The sequence below is a fragment of the Canis lupus genome, chromosome 18 (assembly GCF_003254725.2).
Source record: "Canis lupus dingo isolate Sandy chromosome 18, ASM325472v2, whole genome shotgun sequence".
In the NCBI taxonomy this organism is placed as follows: Eukaryota; Metazoa; Chordata; class Mammalia; order Carnivora; family Canidae; genus Canis; species Canis lupus.
Window position 1 is genome coordinate 52,797,198 of NC_064260.1, and position 15,689 is coordinate 52,812,886.

The following is a 15,689-nucleotide window of genomic DNA, read 5'->3' on the forward strand; positions in this document are numbered from 1 at the left end:
CTAGCTCAGAAAGCTGTGCTGTTGGAGCAAATGAGGAAGTTTTTACTCCCACCCTGGTCCAGGGTTTTAGAAATAGCTTGCTGTAACCATGTTCAAACAAAACTAAAAATCTTTCAGTTGAGCAGTGAGGTTTGTTTGGTCTTTTTTGGTTGTCAAATGATGGTTTACTGAAGTATTTCCCGTGGCAGCTCTTACCTAGCTGGGCACTCCACTGCACCACTTACCGACGCCACCTGTGGTGGGCAGACTGGGCAGTCTCCTGGACCTCTAATGGTTCCAGAGAATTCTCTAGCTAAAGACTGATGTGGTACCTGTTGGACAATGTTGACGATCTCATCAAAAGTGGTTATTTTGACTGGGCTTAATGTTTTTCTGTCTCTTGGCAGTTCCTTGAGGGCTTTGATGATCAAGGCACCAGCAGAAGGTACCAGATCTGGGCCTGTTCTGAACAGTTTTACCATCATCCTCAGGCCCTTTGTCACTAGCTGCCTTGGCAAGGTCATCACCGAACTTTTTGGTGACAGTGGGGCCAACAGACAGGAGGCTAGGGCAGACATGGCATCCCCACCAGAGGACCTCAGGTAGAGGACCTTGAGCTCACTGGGTTTGAACTTTAGGCGGCAAGGTGGAAGCAGCTGGCGTGGGATGAACCCAGAGTTAAAGATGCGCAGGGGCCTCCTCTGAGCAAAGGGCCAAGAGCAAGAGCAAGCTTTTTTTAAAGATTTATTTGAGAGAGAATACACAAATGCAGAGGGAGAGGGAGAGAACCCTCAGATTCCCCTCTAAGCATGGAGCCCAACATGGGGCTCAATCCCGAAACCCTGAGGTCATGACCTGGGCCAAAAACCAAGAGTCAGATACTTAATGGACTGAGCTGCCCAGGCGCCTCGGAAGCGGAGTTCTTTAAAAACTCTAACATAGAGCAGCTGACAGGTTCAGTCTCCTGACCTTCAGACTGGTCTGAGACTTGTGATGGAACACATTTTTTGTTCTGGGATGGGACCAGTGTTCTCTACATCTAGCTGGTTTCTGGTTAGGAGATTGGAGTGTGATGAATGGGCAAGGTTGGGAGCATCTGTTTACCTGGACCTCTGGGGGTACCACTCTGGGGAGGGAAGCCCCCCCCCAACTCCCTTTCAGCTGCTCGTTGGGCTATGGCGCCACCTAGCGACCAAAGCATACCAAGGTGACACGGATCTGCCACCTGAGGAAGAGGCTCTGGTTCCCACTCAGTTCCTACTCCCACCTTTCCCACACCTCAGTTTGTAATCCCTACAGGGCAACCACTTGAGTCATTTGGCAAAAAAATTACAAGAACAGGACAATGTATAACCACGCCCGACTGGCTTGTTTTATTGGAGAAGGGCATGTGGAGTTAACAACGTGAGGACAATTGGGACCTGAGGTCGGGGAAGAACAGCACCCCCTCCCCATACATGCCCACTGCCCCAAATAAAAAATAACCAACTATGGGAGAGCAGCTGAGACAGTGACTGAAGTTGGGGAAGGGAACAGGGAACCCAGGGGGTGGTGGAAGAGACCATGCGTGTGCTGGGAGGGCCCAGAGGCAGCGGCGGTGCGAGTAACATGAGTACGAGTCTCTTGTGTCTTCCACATAGGTCTATATAAATATATAGAGAGAAGTTGTTCACTTTCCCTTGCTCTCCCCTCTGCTCCGCGCGGCTTGCCGCGGTCCCAGCTCCTCTTTCCACATGAGGGCGAAGGGAAGGGGATGATGAGCAAGTCATCACCGAATTGCAATCAGACCCACATCCATCAGCTTCTGGATCTTCTGTGCTATTACAGGATTCTTTAAGTGTCTTAAAAAAAAAAAAAAGCAAAGTTTTTAGTTATTAGATTTAAACCTAAAAATTTTTTTTTTTTTCCTCCTAAAAAGGTCTTACTGGCTCTCAGAGCAGCCCCAATGCAGACTCCTCAAGCCCCATGGAAGGCACCAACAGGAGTCCTGGCAAAGAACGCTCTGTGAAGGCCCTGGCCTGCGGGCAGAACATGGCTGGCTCCACATGAACCCGCCGACACAGCCCAAGTCTGAGGCTGCTCTCCCAGCAAAGCTGCTCTTCCCACCAGATCACTCAAGCCAACCCAGTTAGCAGCGACAGAGCCATCCCAGCTAACCACCTGCAGCCAGCCTTTATAACTGCAAGCAGGCAATACACAGTAACCACTCCCCTTAGACGGGTCACATGGCCACCAAGCTCAGGCTCCCTGCTCGCCTCCACCTTTTCCATCTCCCCCAACTCCACTTACTCGCTGAGTGCCTGAGGGTCCTTCTGCATCTGCTCCAGGATAAGCCGCATGGCAGGGTCACTCATTATCTGCTGCACCTCAGGGTCAGCCATGGCCCGTCGCTTCACATCTTCGGGGCTATCGTGGCGGTTGTACTGGGCCATCATACAGCGCTGGTAACCGTCTGCCGCTTCCTGAGTCCCAGCAAAGCCCAAAAGGGAGGGTGTTAACACTAACCAGTTCACTGCTTCTGCAGCTCTGAGATATCAGGGGTAACCAGAAGCAAGGAGACAAAGAAACAGGCAAGAGGGAGAAACCAGCAAAACAACACCAAAAGGACCCAAGGGACAATGGAGGTAGGGGAGAGACCCCCTGGAGACCAGAAGGAGCCCTACCTTACAGTTGGAGTCCAGATCTAACGCCTTCTGGTAGACATCCATGGCTTTCGTGTAGTCCTTCATTGCCTCCAGGGCAGCTGCTTTCCGGGTGTACCCCTTGACTGCAGGGATGTGGGGAAGGGGAGGCGTTAGTAGAACATGGCTCTGAAGGATGCTGCTGCCACCTTTCCGTGGGAACCCCAACACCTGTCTCGCCTGCTGACACTAGCTAAATGCTACAGGCCCCCAGATACAAGGAGGCAAGCATGTCCTCTCCCCCCTCCACCTCTGGGCCAGTGTCAAGGGACAAGGAGATGCCATGGAGAAGTACTTACTGAAGGCTGGCTCTAGCTGGATACATTCCTCACAGTCCTGGGAAGGAAAGAAAAAAAAATGCGGCTCATTCCTTCAGATGAGCTACCTGGAGGCAGGCTGGTCATTTGGAATCACTGATCTAATGCTTTGGCCACACCCATGACAGCATTCTTGTGTCCAGAGCGTCTGTTAACCCAGGCATCTGGGCTGTTTCACAGAAGGCCCAGCCAAGGATGACAGAAGAACAAGTCAAGCAAAACCACGAGGGTTGACAACTCCAGACTATGGAGCACCCTAAGGAAGACAAGTGGCCTGGACTTTTCAAAGAGCTAAGATTATGGAAGAACCCACAAAAGGTAGGGAAACCTCTAGTTTGAGAAACTGAAGAGGACCTGCCAACCAAATGAAATGCACAGGCCCTGATCCTAACAGCTTTAAAATGTATTTCTGGATATGTGGGGAAATTTTATTTTATTTTATTTTGTGGGAAATTTTTTTTTTTTTAAGAAGAGTGGTTTATTTTTTTATTTTTTATTTTTTTAAAGATTTTATTTATTCATTCATGAGAGACAGAGAGAGAGAGAGGCAGAGATACAGGCAGAGGGAGAAGCAGGCTCCATGCACCGGGAGCCCGACGTGGGATTCGATCCCGGGTCTCCAGGATCGCGCCCTGGGCCAAAGGCAGGCGCTAAACCACTGCGCCACCCAGGGATCCCTGTGGGGAAATTTTTGAAGAGACCCACAGTATGTGGCCTTGCAACCTTCATTCCACTATTATCAAACGCTAATGACTCCTAAAGCGCACTCAAGAGCTCTGACACAGAGCGCCAAACATTCCCCTCTTTTCACAAAGGGTGTGGCAACCCCCACCCCCACCCCCAGTGTGCCTATCACTCAAAGCACTGGAGGGCACATAGGTGTTCTGGATTTGAAGTGCCTATTAAATGAAAAATTCTGGGGAAAAAAATGCTATTATGCACTATAGTTTCACAACCAGGTCCACTTCCAACTATTCCAGCAAAAACCTAGACCACAAATGGTTCAGTTCACTGCTGCCCTCCGTGGAGCTCGGGAAGTACTGGTCTATCTCCCAGGTGACCGCCAATGCTATTCACTTGGCAAATTGACTAGTTTTCTTTATTTTTTATTTATTTTTTTTAATTTTTAATGAAGTTCAATTTGCCAACATATAGCATAACACCCAGTGCTCATCCCGCCAAGTGCCCCCCATAGTGCCCATCACCCAGTCACCCCAACCCCCCACCCACCTCCCCTTCCACTACCCCTTGTTTGTAACCCAGAGTTAGGTATCTCTCATGTTTCGTCACCTTCACTGATATTTTCACTCATCCTCTCTCCTTTCCCTTTATTCCCTTTCACTAATTTTTATATTCCCCAAATGAATGAGACCATATGTTTGTCTTTTTCCGATTGACTTATTTCACTCAGCATAACACCCTCCAGTTCCATCCACGTCGAAGCAAATGGTGGGTATTTGTCGTTTCTTTCTTTCCTTTTCTTTTTTCTTTTTTCCTTCCTTCCCTTTCCCCTTCCCTCCTTCCTTTCCTTCCTTCCTTTTTTTGTATTTGTTGTTTCGAATGGCTGAGTAAACTGACTGGTCTTGATGTCTCTAAGCCAGACATAAACCCAGAAAACAATGGCATCAATAACAAAAACTATTGGGGCACCTAGGGGCTCAGTGGCTCAGGTAGTGATCCGGGAGTCCTGAAGTGAGTGCCACCATTCTCCCTCTGCCTGTGTCTCTCTCGTGAATAAAGCGAATAAAACAACTACTATGTTGGATTCAAGTACTTGCGTCTCTACAGGTCACATTTGGTCACCTTCCCATAAGGTGGCCTGGACTTGGAACATTTTAAAAATCCAGAAAATGGTTTAATTTATTTTTAAGATTTTACTTATTCATGAGGGAGACAGAGACCAAGAGAGAAGCAGGCTCCATGCAGGGAGCCCGATGTGGGACTCGATCCCGATCCCGATCCTGGGTCTCCAGGATCATACCCTGGGCTGAAGGCAGTGCTAAACCGCTGAGCCACCGGGGATGAGCCCAGAAAATGGTTTAAACATCACCAACAGAGGTATCCAACAGCTTGTGTTCAAGACAGCAATGGGGACAAACTACTCTCTCATCATGGGGTTGACAGACTCACATGTGGCCACACTCACAGCACACCTGCTAACTGACCTAATCAAAAAGCGAGGGCAGATGACAAAGCCGCTGTGGAGAACAATATTGCAATAAATTAAATAAATAAACAAACAAACAAACAAACAAACACTGAACGACTCCCGACACAGCCCTTCACCTACAAGAACAAAGCAGGGACTGAAGGTGCCTGGGTAGTTCAGTGGTTAAGCATCTGCCTCAGCTCAAGTCATAATCCTGAGGTCCTGGTATTGAGTCTCCATATCAGGCTCCCCCCAGGGAGCCTGCTTCTCCCTCTGCCTGTGTTTCTCATAAATAAATAAATCTAAGAAAGAAAACAAGCAAGCAAGCAAGCAGGGACTCCCAACAGATGCTGCATGCCCCTGTCCAATACCCAGGCTACTGAGGCAATACCCCAGTAGCCACAAGGTGGAAACTACCCAGTGCCATCTGATGATGGATGGATGATGGTGTGTACTTGTGACCCAACAGCACTCAGCCTTCAAAAGATGACACGGATGCCTGCTACGGCACCCCAGAAGACACAGTGCCCAATGAAATAAGCCTAACACGAAAGAACACTGGATGGCCCCACTTATAGGAAGTCCCTAGAGGAGTCAGTGTCACAAAGACATGGGAGAATGGTGGCCATAGGGAAGAGGGAATGGGAGTTAGTGTTTAAAGGGTGCAGTTTCAGGGCTCCTAGGTGGCTTAGTTGGTTGAGTGCTTTTGGCTTGGATCATGATCCTGGGGTCCTGGGATTGAACCCTACCATCAGGTTCCTTGCTCAGCAGTGGGGGGGGGGGGGGGGGGGGGGGGGGGGGGGGGGGAGGGTCTGCTTCTCCCTCTCTTCCCTACTTGTGTTTTAATAAATAAGTACAATCTTTAAAAAAAAAAAAAAAACAATGCAGTTTGGTAAGATGAAAAGGTTCTGGAGGTGGACAGCGATGAGGGTTGCATAGTGTGAATACACTGGATACCACTGAACTGTACACTTAAAAGGTTAAAAAGCAAGGGAGAGGGCAGCCCAGGTGGCTCACTGGTTTAGCGCCGCCTTCAGCCCGGGGTGTGATCCTGGAGACCTGGGATCAAGTCCCGCATCAGGCTCCCTGCATGGAGCCTGCTTCTCCCTCTGCCTGTGTCTCTGCCTCTCTCATGAATAAATAAATAAAATCTTAAAAAAAAAAAAAAAAAAAAGCAACGGAGAGAGAAAACTAACAGGAAGGAAAAAGAATCTATCATCAGAAAAAGTAGGAAAGAATCCATTTTTCTTTCTTTTGAAGATTTGTGAGAGAACGCCTCTCCGCTGAGCAGGGAGCCCAATGTGGGACTCGATCCTAGGACCCTGGGATTATAACCCAAGCCAAAGGCAGATGCTTAACTGAGCCAACCCAGGCGCCCCAAAGATCCACTTTTCCAATCTTCCAACCACTAACAACTTGATGGGCCGGGTCTAAGCAGACATTCCTGTATTTACAAAACTCACATGTTCATGCACCATTACCTTGACTCTAAGATCAAAATAGTAACATCAAACCGATGTCAATGAAAACGTGAAGAGAAAAAACACATTCCTCACATACAGGTTAATGACAATAGTGGCTGCTCCACATTCCCAGACCTGCCCACCTTGAGCGCCAGCTGAAACTCCAGGAGTTTGGTGTAGCAGGCAGCTCGATTGCTGTACAATTTGGCATCTTTTGGATTCCGTTTGATGGCTTCTGTATAATGCTTCATGGCCTGGGGATAGTCCCCTGGATAAGGAATAAAACTGTTTTAGAAAGCAAAAGGCCACCCTCCCCACAGGGCACATCCAGCCCGCAGACAGCCAAGGAAGAAGACAGGTCTGTTCCACTCTTACCAAAGGCTCCACCCACCTGAGCTGGAACATACCTTTCTGAAAACATTCATTGCCTTTGTTCTTCTCCTCCAAGGCCAGATCTGGGTTTATGTAAGCCAGCCGCTCTTGCTCCTTCAGAATTTTCTCTGCCTAAGAAAAAACAATTCTTCAGATTATTATTTAAACAGTCATAAATGGGCAGCCTGATGGCTCAGTGGTTTAGTGCCACCTTCAGCCTAGGCGTTGATCCTGGAGACCCAGGATCGAGTCCCACGTCGGGCTCCCTGCATGGAACCTGCTGCTCCCTCTGCCTGTGTCTCTGCCTCTCTCTCTTTCTCTCTCTCTCTCATGAATAAATAAATAAAATCTCAAAAAAAATAAAAAATAAAAAAATAAACACTCATGAACATGTCACTGAAAAAAGCCATGGGCTGATTCTGATTTTCAAGAAGTACCGTGCATGCAGCTCTCAATCTCAGAGTTCTGAATTCAAGCCCAAGCCTCACAATGGGTGTAGACAGTACTTAAAAACAGAAACAAACCACATTCCTTATCAAGGTATACTGTGGGGTACCTGAGTGGCTCACTGGTTAAGCATCCAACTCTTGGTTTTGGCTCAGGTCATCTCAGGGTTGTGAGACTGAGCCTGTGTTGGGCTCCATACTAGGAGTAAAGCCTGCTTAAGATCCTTTCCCTCTTTCATGTGTCAATAACACAATTAGCTTTCTCACCAATCTTGGGGTGCCTGGGTGGCTCAGCTGGTGAAGCATCTGACTTGCTCAGGTCATGATCTCAGGGTCCTGGGATGAGCCCAAGTCGGGCTCTCTGCTCAGTGGGGAAGTCTGCTTCTCCCTCTCCCCTTCTCCCCACTTGTGCATATGCAACCATTCAAATAAAATTTTAAAGAAAAAAATTCCTGACCAAACTTGTCAATAAAATCAGCCCCCTCCATAATTTATAACAGGCAAAACACACACCACTTTAGTTGTATAAAGCAAAAAAAATTAAGTCACAGTAAGAACAATAACATTCTGCATTCACTGACCCCCCTACTGAAGTTAAGATCTGAGCTGACATAAAAGTACACAGGGTAGCCCGAGTGGTTCAGCGGTTTAGCGGCGCCTTCAGCCCAGGGCCTGATCCTGGAAACCTGGGATCGAGTCCCACGTCAGGCTCCCTGCATGGAGCCTGCTTCTCCCTCTGCCTGGGTCTCTGCCTCTCTTTCTCTGTGTCTCTCATGAATAAATAAATAAAATCTTAAAAAAAAAAAAGTACACAGACAACCTAGGATTATTCCTTATCTGTTCTCAATGGACAAGGATGTTACATAAAATGATCAAAAACACTACGTAAAACCATTTAAGATTCATTATTAATTACAACTCTAAGATAAAGTTAACAACGAAACACCCCCATTTCTCCGTACCCACCTGTTGGCATTTCTTGAGCACATCTGGGGTCCGGTGCTCTGCCAAAGACTTGTTATAGAAATGGATGGCATCCTTGTACTTTTCTTCCTTGAAGTAGGAGTTGCCAATTCGAGCATAAGCTCTGACAGAAACAAGTGAAAAAAGAATTTGCTAAGTGTGGAGCAGGCACAAGGTCATCTCCTGCAGAGAAATGACGTCAACAGCTAGGAACAAGGCCCCCCCTCACTGCTGGGACACTACGCCCTCCAAACACCTTTTGTCTCGATGCCTGCAGCCTCCTCTCCAGCCCACAGTTAACAGAGCAGGTCGTGTGGCCAGCAACCCTCCTCCCCATGCAGGGAAATTTAAGTCTCGGACATCGACCCCTCCACACCACTCGAAGTACAGCCGAAGGTCGCGCGTACTTGGCAATCTGTCGATAGTCTTCTCGGTTTTCTCGCCCCACTTCGATGGCCTTCTCACAAAGCTCCCGGCATTTACTGTAGTCACCCTTCTCGAAGTACACGGCTGCCAGGCAGGATGATTGAGGAAGAGTCAGCCTCTGTCATTCCCCAGGACCCCCTGACAACACACTTACCCCTTGGCCTGGGCCTCACCTGCTTGATTAGTCATGTAAGTCATGTTGGTGGGGTCCAGGTCCTTGGCTCGGTCATAGTGCTTCAAGGCTGTGTCAAAGTCTTTCTTCTTGTAGGCTTCGTTCCCCAGCTCTTTCTCTTTCAGCGCCTAGACAAGGTACAGGAAGGGCACTGAGCAAATCTAACCCAGATGGCAAAGAAAGCGAGCTTGCAACCCATCACAGGGACCTTACAGCATGTATGACCAACAGGTCTATGGAAGCAAGGTCTCCACCTCTACCAGCCTTTTCCCAACCAGCCAGAGATTGAAAAGTGAAGGACTAGCTGTTGGAATGAAAAGTTAAAGTTTCATCTCCACCTCCTCTGAAACTCTCCCTTTTCCATCCACAGTCCTGGATTCCATCAGAGAGCAGAGAGCTGCTTCAGGGGAGAGGACATCTCTTCAGCTTGTGCCAGCCTCAAAAAGGATAGCAGTTCTGTGCCTTGTTTTACTGGGAGAGGCGGTGCCAAGTCAGTTTGTCACACAGCTACCCTGGGGCCTCTGCGGTCAGGGTACAGTAGCAGCAGAGGGGTGGTGGGAGCTTCGGAAGGGGCTGGCCCGGTGGCAGAAGTCTTCAGCACAGCTCGCTAACACCCACATCATAGGGCCTTTTCCCAGCTTAGAGACACCCTGAGCAACCAACGCTTACCCATCTGAAGGTGCTAAATACGGCAACAATCTGCTGTTCCCATTTATAAGAAGGGAAATAAAATCGTGTAACCACATGCCTCCTGCTCTGGAAGACAATGTTGCTAAGTGGACAATTTTCAACTACATACATCCAACCAGAAAACAGAAGCCTGAAGATGGGTGTGGACAATATCCCTCTGGACCCCGGCGAGGACAAGATCACATAATTTTACCAGCTTGCCCTGACCAACATCCATGCCGCAAGTCTGAGAATACACCATTCTTATTAAATCTCTTGGCAAGTCAACCTTTCAACATACTGACCATTCTCATTAACAACAACCACCGTGCACTCAAAAATCACAGCCGGCCTGACCCATGGCACTCCTGTCTGACAGGGGCTTCCTAACTAGGTTGCTTGGGAACATGTGACAATGAGGAAAAAAACGAGACCTGCTTCTTATTCTCTGGAAGATCTTCTTCCATTGGCTCTGGCTTGGTGTCCTTCTTGGGAGGAGGAGGTGGGGGAGGTGTTCCAACTTCCTCCTCCTCATCCATACTGCCCAGATCCACACCCAGCAGGACGCTCAGAGTAGTCATGATCCGGGGATCTTGCAGTTTCCTAGCATTGATAAAGAAAGAAAGTCACAGATATTCTTCCTCACAACCGATTTTAAGCTATTTACTGCTAAGTCTTAGATTACTATATTGAGAGCTTCTCTTCCACAGAGAAACTGCTAGATTCTGCACTATCCATGAGGTACCACTGGGGAATACCCCAGCCCTCGACAATCCACATAAATCGAGGTAAGAGAGGTCAGGGTTATTTCTTGAGGGCAGAAGACACACAGATGGATGAGTTAGAGGTGTACTCCATCTCATCTCAGGAACCACAGAGATTCAGGTAGCCACAGATACCAGTAGGACTTAAACACATCTTTACACCTGACACTCTTCTCAACCACAAGTGTCCTCGTCAATGTCCCAAGAGACAGCATCTGGTATGTATACAAAAGATAGTGTTGGTGCCAGATCAGAATTATAGTAGAGGAGCAAATAGTCATGGAGACTTAAAAATGAAAATTCTAAATTATTCTGATAACATGTCCCCCTTGACCCTTTCTTGAAATACAAATAAACTACAAACCAACAAACACCTACCGCTCATTAGAGAAAAAGCAAAGGCAGAAACATTGCTGTCTGATTGAGGGACACCCTCTTTCCCTATGCCCAGCCATAAAATGCCAGGAAGAAAGCACCATATTCTTGTCTATTTCCAGACACAAACCATGCTGCCTTGACTTACGTGCCCAAGTCAGATGGCTTGTTTCGTAGTTGCTCTATCAGCTCCCGGTAGGTAGGATCAGCGAGCAGTGTCCTTGTCCTGGGATCACTCTCCAATTTCTGGTACAGATTGGGCATGTTGAAAGGGTTCATGAATTTCCGTTCTGTTCCGAACAAAAAAAGCACGTGATCAGAAATCGGTTCCCTTGATTCCTGATGCATCTTTAGCCTTTAAGCCTGATATTTAGGCAGGAGAGCCTCAAAGTTAACCCCATTAAAAACAAAACAAAACCCCCCAAAAACACACCACCAACAGTGTATTGGCGCCTACCTGCCAACCGAGCCTCCATATTCTGTAAGCCCTCTTTGAGCTGAGGATTATTTGCTTCATGTTTTAAACCCTCTTCGTAGGTTCGCTTGGCTTCTTCAAATCGGTTTAAGAACTCAAGGGCTGCAGCCTTCCTCGAATAGCCCTTAAGCCAGCAAGAAAGAATAAAAAAAAACAAATAAAGGACACCAGGAGTTAAGTCCAGAATATGAACTCCAAAGAACCTGTTTTACATTTCACAGGACAAAATGGGTATTCACGTGAGGACCAAAGAACAGGAAGAGGAGCACATGGTGCCAAGGATGAAGAATCCAGCCACAATTCAAAGATGCTTACCCTCCCCACCTCAGTTTATCTTATGACCCAGGGCTGTCCGTCAGCAGCCTTTCGTCTCTCAGCAGTACAAAGGAGAAGAGCGGTCTCAGTGACAGATGGGATCTCAGACTTGGCGACCTGTGCCATCAGTCTGAGGCAAAGACGCAGACAGGGAGAACGAATGGGCCAGCAACTACCTGTCTACAGGGATCGCAACCAGCCAGGTCAGGAGGGCCCTGTACTTAACAGCATTCTAGAAGGCATTTCTGTGAACTCTGAAGTCCCAGTGCATCCACAGCTTACCTTGCCCCAGTCGGGCTTTAAGTCCACGGTTTTGCAGCCATCCTCATAAGCCTTCTGGTAGTCCCCTTTCTTGGCGTAGGCTGCGGAGCGATTGCTATAGAGCACATGGTTCTGGGGATCTAACTTAATGGCCTCAGAGTAGCACTGCAGTGCGTCATCAATGTTGCCCGCACTCAGGGCCTTATTGCCCTTCTCTTTCAGCTCATTTACCTAAGAGGAAAAAAAAAGGTCAATGTAGTTTTTCCCCATAACACACTTGCTTAATCCCGACTTAAGGTGGTTATTGACAAAGTTACTTTATAAACCAAAAGAAAACACTCAATGTGTTCGTTTACCATCTCCCACATCTTTCAGAACCAACCAATAAATAATAAGGAACAAAGAAATAAAGCCTGACCCTTGGCTCTCCACTGTCTCCAGTGCGAATTAGAATTCTTGCCACTCTTTCCAAAGTCTCTACTTAGGGCTGATTAAGAACACACTCGTGAGTTCCTTTCGTGGAAAAACAAATTCATTTGCCATCAGAATGCCAAGAGGCCCAAACGATAAACCAAACACAGGCCGTTACTGCTCCTCACAGAAAAGGGAGTCATGAAAGAAGTGAATGGAGTGTGCACAGACACATGCTCCACAACCCACAGGCTTCACGACAGCTTCTCTGGGAGCATGGAGATGCTCACCCACGATCGGAGAAGAATCTATTTCCATTCATAATTGTGGTAATATGTCACAACGTGGTAGATTACTGTGCTCTTAATGAGTAAACGAGAGCTAGCCTCTGAAAATCAGTCTTTGTCACATTTAAGCATTCTCAATATTATACAAGCTATGTAAGAAAATGAAACACTATTCGTGGTTTAATATCCCATCCTCTCAAATATTCAGACCACGGTCCTAATTCAAGGCTTCTTCCAACCTGGGAAGCCCTTCAAGAGAAAAAGGGCCACATCTCAAAAGCACACATTTGGTGAGATCAAGTATGTCATTCAAGTTACTAAATCATTCTGTCTTGAGTCTATCACCCAGCCATGATCCAGTACCTACCTACTCATGCAAGTGATTTTGGAACCCTGAGGCTTACCAATCGGGAACTTCCCTCCATTAACCAGAAATATTAGAGACACCTTAAAAAGGACAAAGTAAGAAAAGGCTGCCAAATGCAGCACAGGATAAACATCTTAGAACCCAGGAAAGGAGGGATGCCTGGGTAGCTCAGCATCTATCTGCCTTTGGTTCAGGTCATGATCCCAGCATCCTGGGACGGAGGCCCCACATAGTGCTCCCGAGTCTGCTTCCCCCTCTCCTCTTGCTGGTGTTCTCTTTCTCTGTCACATAAATAAATAAAAATCTTGGAGGGAAAAAAAAAAGAACCCGGGAAAGAGGACCACAAAGAAAAAAGTTAAAAACTCAACTAGTATCAAGACAGTTGAGAACAGCTCCATAAGGTTCTTCCCTATCCTACAAAACATCATTTTCCAAAGTGAGTACCGGCCCGCAGTCGGTCAGGAAGTCAAGTCTGGAGGTCATGATCAGCACTTTAAAACATCAAGTAGAAAAAAATAAAATAAAAAATAAAACATCAAGTAGAAGAGAAAACACCAGCCCACAATGCACATTAATAGCGAACACTATATTGCTAAATATCTCCCACGGTTCCACGTCTGCATTAAGTCTAATGCAAAAAGTACGTTACCCCTGGGATTCGAAAGGCACTAAAAAGAGAATATGGACACTCCAATCTGCCCAACTTGAATACTTCTGAAACCTGAAATACAGATCTGAGTTGAAAATGAAAACCAAAGGCAGAGTTGCATGATCAATGGGCTCAGGAGTAGGTTGGGACACACCTGGAGTTAAAATTCTAAGTTGCCTCCACACAAGGCAGGAGTGTGCAGCCCTGAGTTTAGTCATTCATTTACAGTCTACCTGCATACCCGCTCCATCTGCAATGGACAGCACCACTTTAAAAAGTTTTTTTCCCTATTTTGACAAGAGGCACAGAAACCCTTTGCTCCAATTTCCAAGTAACGAGTTTTTCACTCCAAAAATCTTTGTTTTGTCTTTACCATAGCCTACTTAGTCTTAGATACAATTTAATTATCCCAAGTGAGCAAAAAAAAAAAAAAAAAAAAACAAAAAACTATTCAGCCCTCCAATTCTACAACTTAAAAAAAAAAAAAAAAACTTACCCAAGAGGCTCCAGATTTGATTAAAGCAGCCATGGCTTTACCTGAGAAAAGTAACACTAGGGCTTTCTAAATCACACACACACAAAAAAAAACAAGGAGCCATTTCCCCCTCCCAAGAACTGCTACACTTCAACGACAGCTTCGAATAGAACAAAATCTCTTCTGGCTGTTTACAACCTCCAGGCAGCGGAGGATAAAATGAAGCCGCTGAAGGCAACCACCAGCAGCAGCTACAAACGCGGTCCCCTAAAAATGCTGAGCCGAGACAAATAACTTACTTTTTGCTGCTTATCTACATAGCCTAGATTTTCTACAGAAACCAGTTCCTCCTTGTGTAACCAGAAACCAACCTTCCAGAAACATCAATCTTCGGTGACTCTCGAATCACAGACACTCAAGACAGAAAAAAGAAAAGAAAAGAAAAGAAAAGAAAAGAAAAGAAAAGAAAGAAAAGAAAAAAGAAAAAGGAAAAGGAAAAGGAAAAGGAAAAGGAAAAAGGAAAAGAAAAAGAAAAAGAAAAAAGAAAAAGAAAAGGGAGGGGCGGCACATACATCCGAGGACCTCGGCGGCACCATCCCTCTCCTGCATCAGGCAGAGCTGCCGGCCCGCCGCGCATCAAACCTTCCCTCAACGTCCTTCCGTGGGCAGAAAAGTAGTATTTCCCCCAACCGGTTACTTCCAGCGGATTCCCGTCCGCTCCCTGCATTCTCCCAAGTTAACTGTGGCCAAGTCCCGCTGGCTTCTCTTCTCCGTCTCCAGTCCCCGCTGGTGCGGACCCCCCCCCCCCCCGCCTCTACCGAAGCCCCTCGCCCACCGTCAGCCCTCCCCGCGTTCCCCGCTGAGCTGAGAGCCACCCCCCGGGAGGCCTCCGGGGCCCAGCCACGGCCTCTCTTCCCGTCCGACTTAGGCCGAACCGTCGCCGGTCCCCCGGTCCTCCTCACCGAGCGGGCAGGCGACGGGCGCTGACTGGACCCGGCGCCCCCACAACTCGGCCTCACCACACTGCTCACCTCCCGCTCGGTGGGCCGCGGCCCTCACGTCCTCACGTCCTCCCCCCACCGCCGCTCCGGCCTCCCCGATCGGCGCCCGCCCCGCTCCTCCACCCGTGGCCGGGCCTCCGCCGGTGTCCGAGCTGCCCCCGGGCCTCGGCCCGCCCCTCCCCCTTCACCTGCTCCATAGCCCAGCCCGGAACCCCGTTGAATCGACTCCGTCCGCTCCGCGTTCCCAACCGCACGCGCCGCCTTCTGGAACCTACTAGAAGCTGCCGGGACCCCTGGATCCCACCCCTTCCTCGCCTGCTCATTGGTTGAGCTCCCGAGGGGGCTTTCAGTGCTTCCCTACTATTGGCTTGAAGTCTAGCCCATCATCCTTGCTCCTCTGTCATTGGGCAGTTGAGAGTAATCCCCTCAAGCCCTGCCTCCCTCGCGCCTCCGGATTGGACTCTTCCCGGTAAGCCCCGCCTGCCCAAAGCTCTATGATTGGAGGGAGGGGCGAACTTCTGCTACAGGGATTGGTCGCTTGGTCCGCCAATCGTGGCCCCGCTGGCCGCGCCCATTGGTCCCGTTCTTTCTGGAAATTTCCACCTCTCCCATTGGGCTGACGGGCTCCGTGAGGGCACCGCCTTCAGGTCAAAAAAGAATGTCGATTGGGCG

At 48.1% G+C, this 15,689-nt stretch overlaps 1 protein-coding gene across 3 annotated transcripts; it reads right to left on the minus strand.

Annotated features, from left to right (window-relative positions):
• Positions 1-1,322: 1,322 nt before the first annotated feature.
• On the minus strand, positions 1,323-15,363 carry STIP1 (stress induced phosphoprotein 1). 3 transcript variants are annotated; one of them, XM_049096770.1, is made up of 15 exons: positions 15,206-15,322; positions 13,261-13,383; positions 11,849-12,058; positions 11,234-11,375; positions 10,925-11,066; positions 10,072-10,240; positions 8,970-9,096; positions 8,778-8,880; positions 8,374-8,494; positions 6,997-7,093; positions 6,733-6,857; positions 2,960-2,996; positions 2,643-2,746; positions 2,269-2,441; positions 1,323-1,820 (listed from the first exon to the last, which is right to left on the minus strand). In XM_049096770.1, exons 2-15 carry the CDS (start codon positions 13,318-13,320, stop codon positions 1,748-1,750), a joined length of 1,683 nt encoding a protein of 560 aa, XP_048952727.1. In that variant the 5' UTR covers positions 13,321-13,383; positions 15,206-15,322; the 3' UTR covers positions 1,323-1,747. The 3 variants fall into 3 exon arrangements, with proteins under 3 accessions (XP_048952727.1, XP_025301844.1, XP_048952729.1); XM_025446059.3 differs by lacking the exon at positions 13,261-13,383 and having other exon boundaries at positions 15,206-15,363; XM_049096772.1 differs by lacking the exons at positions 13,261-13,383; positions 15,206-15,322 and adding an exon at positions 14,589-14,627.
• Positions 15,364-15,689: the final 326 nt, after the last annotated feature.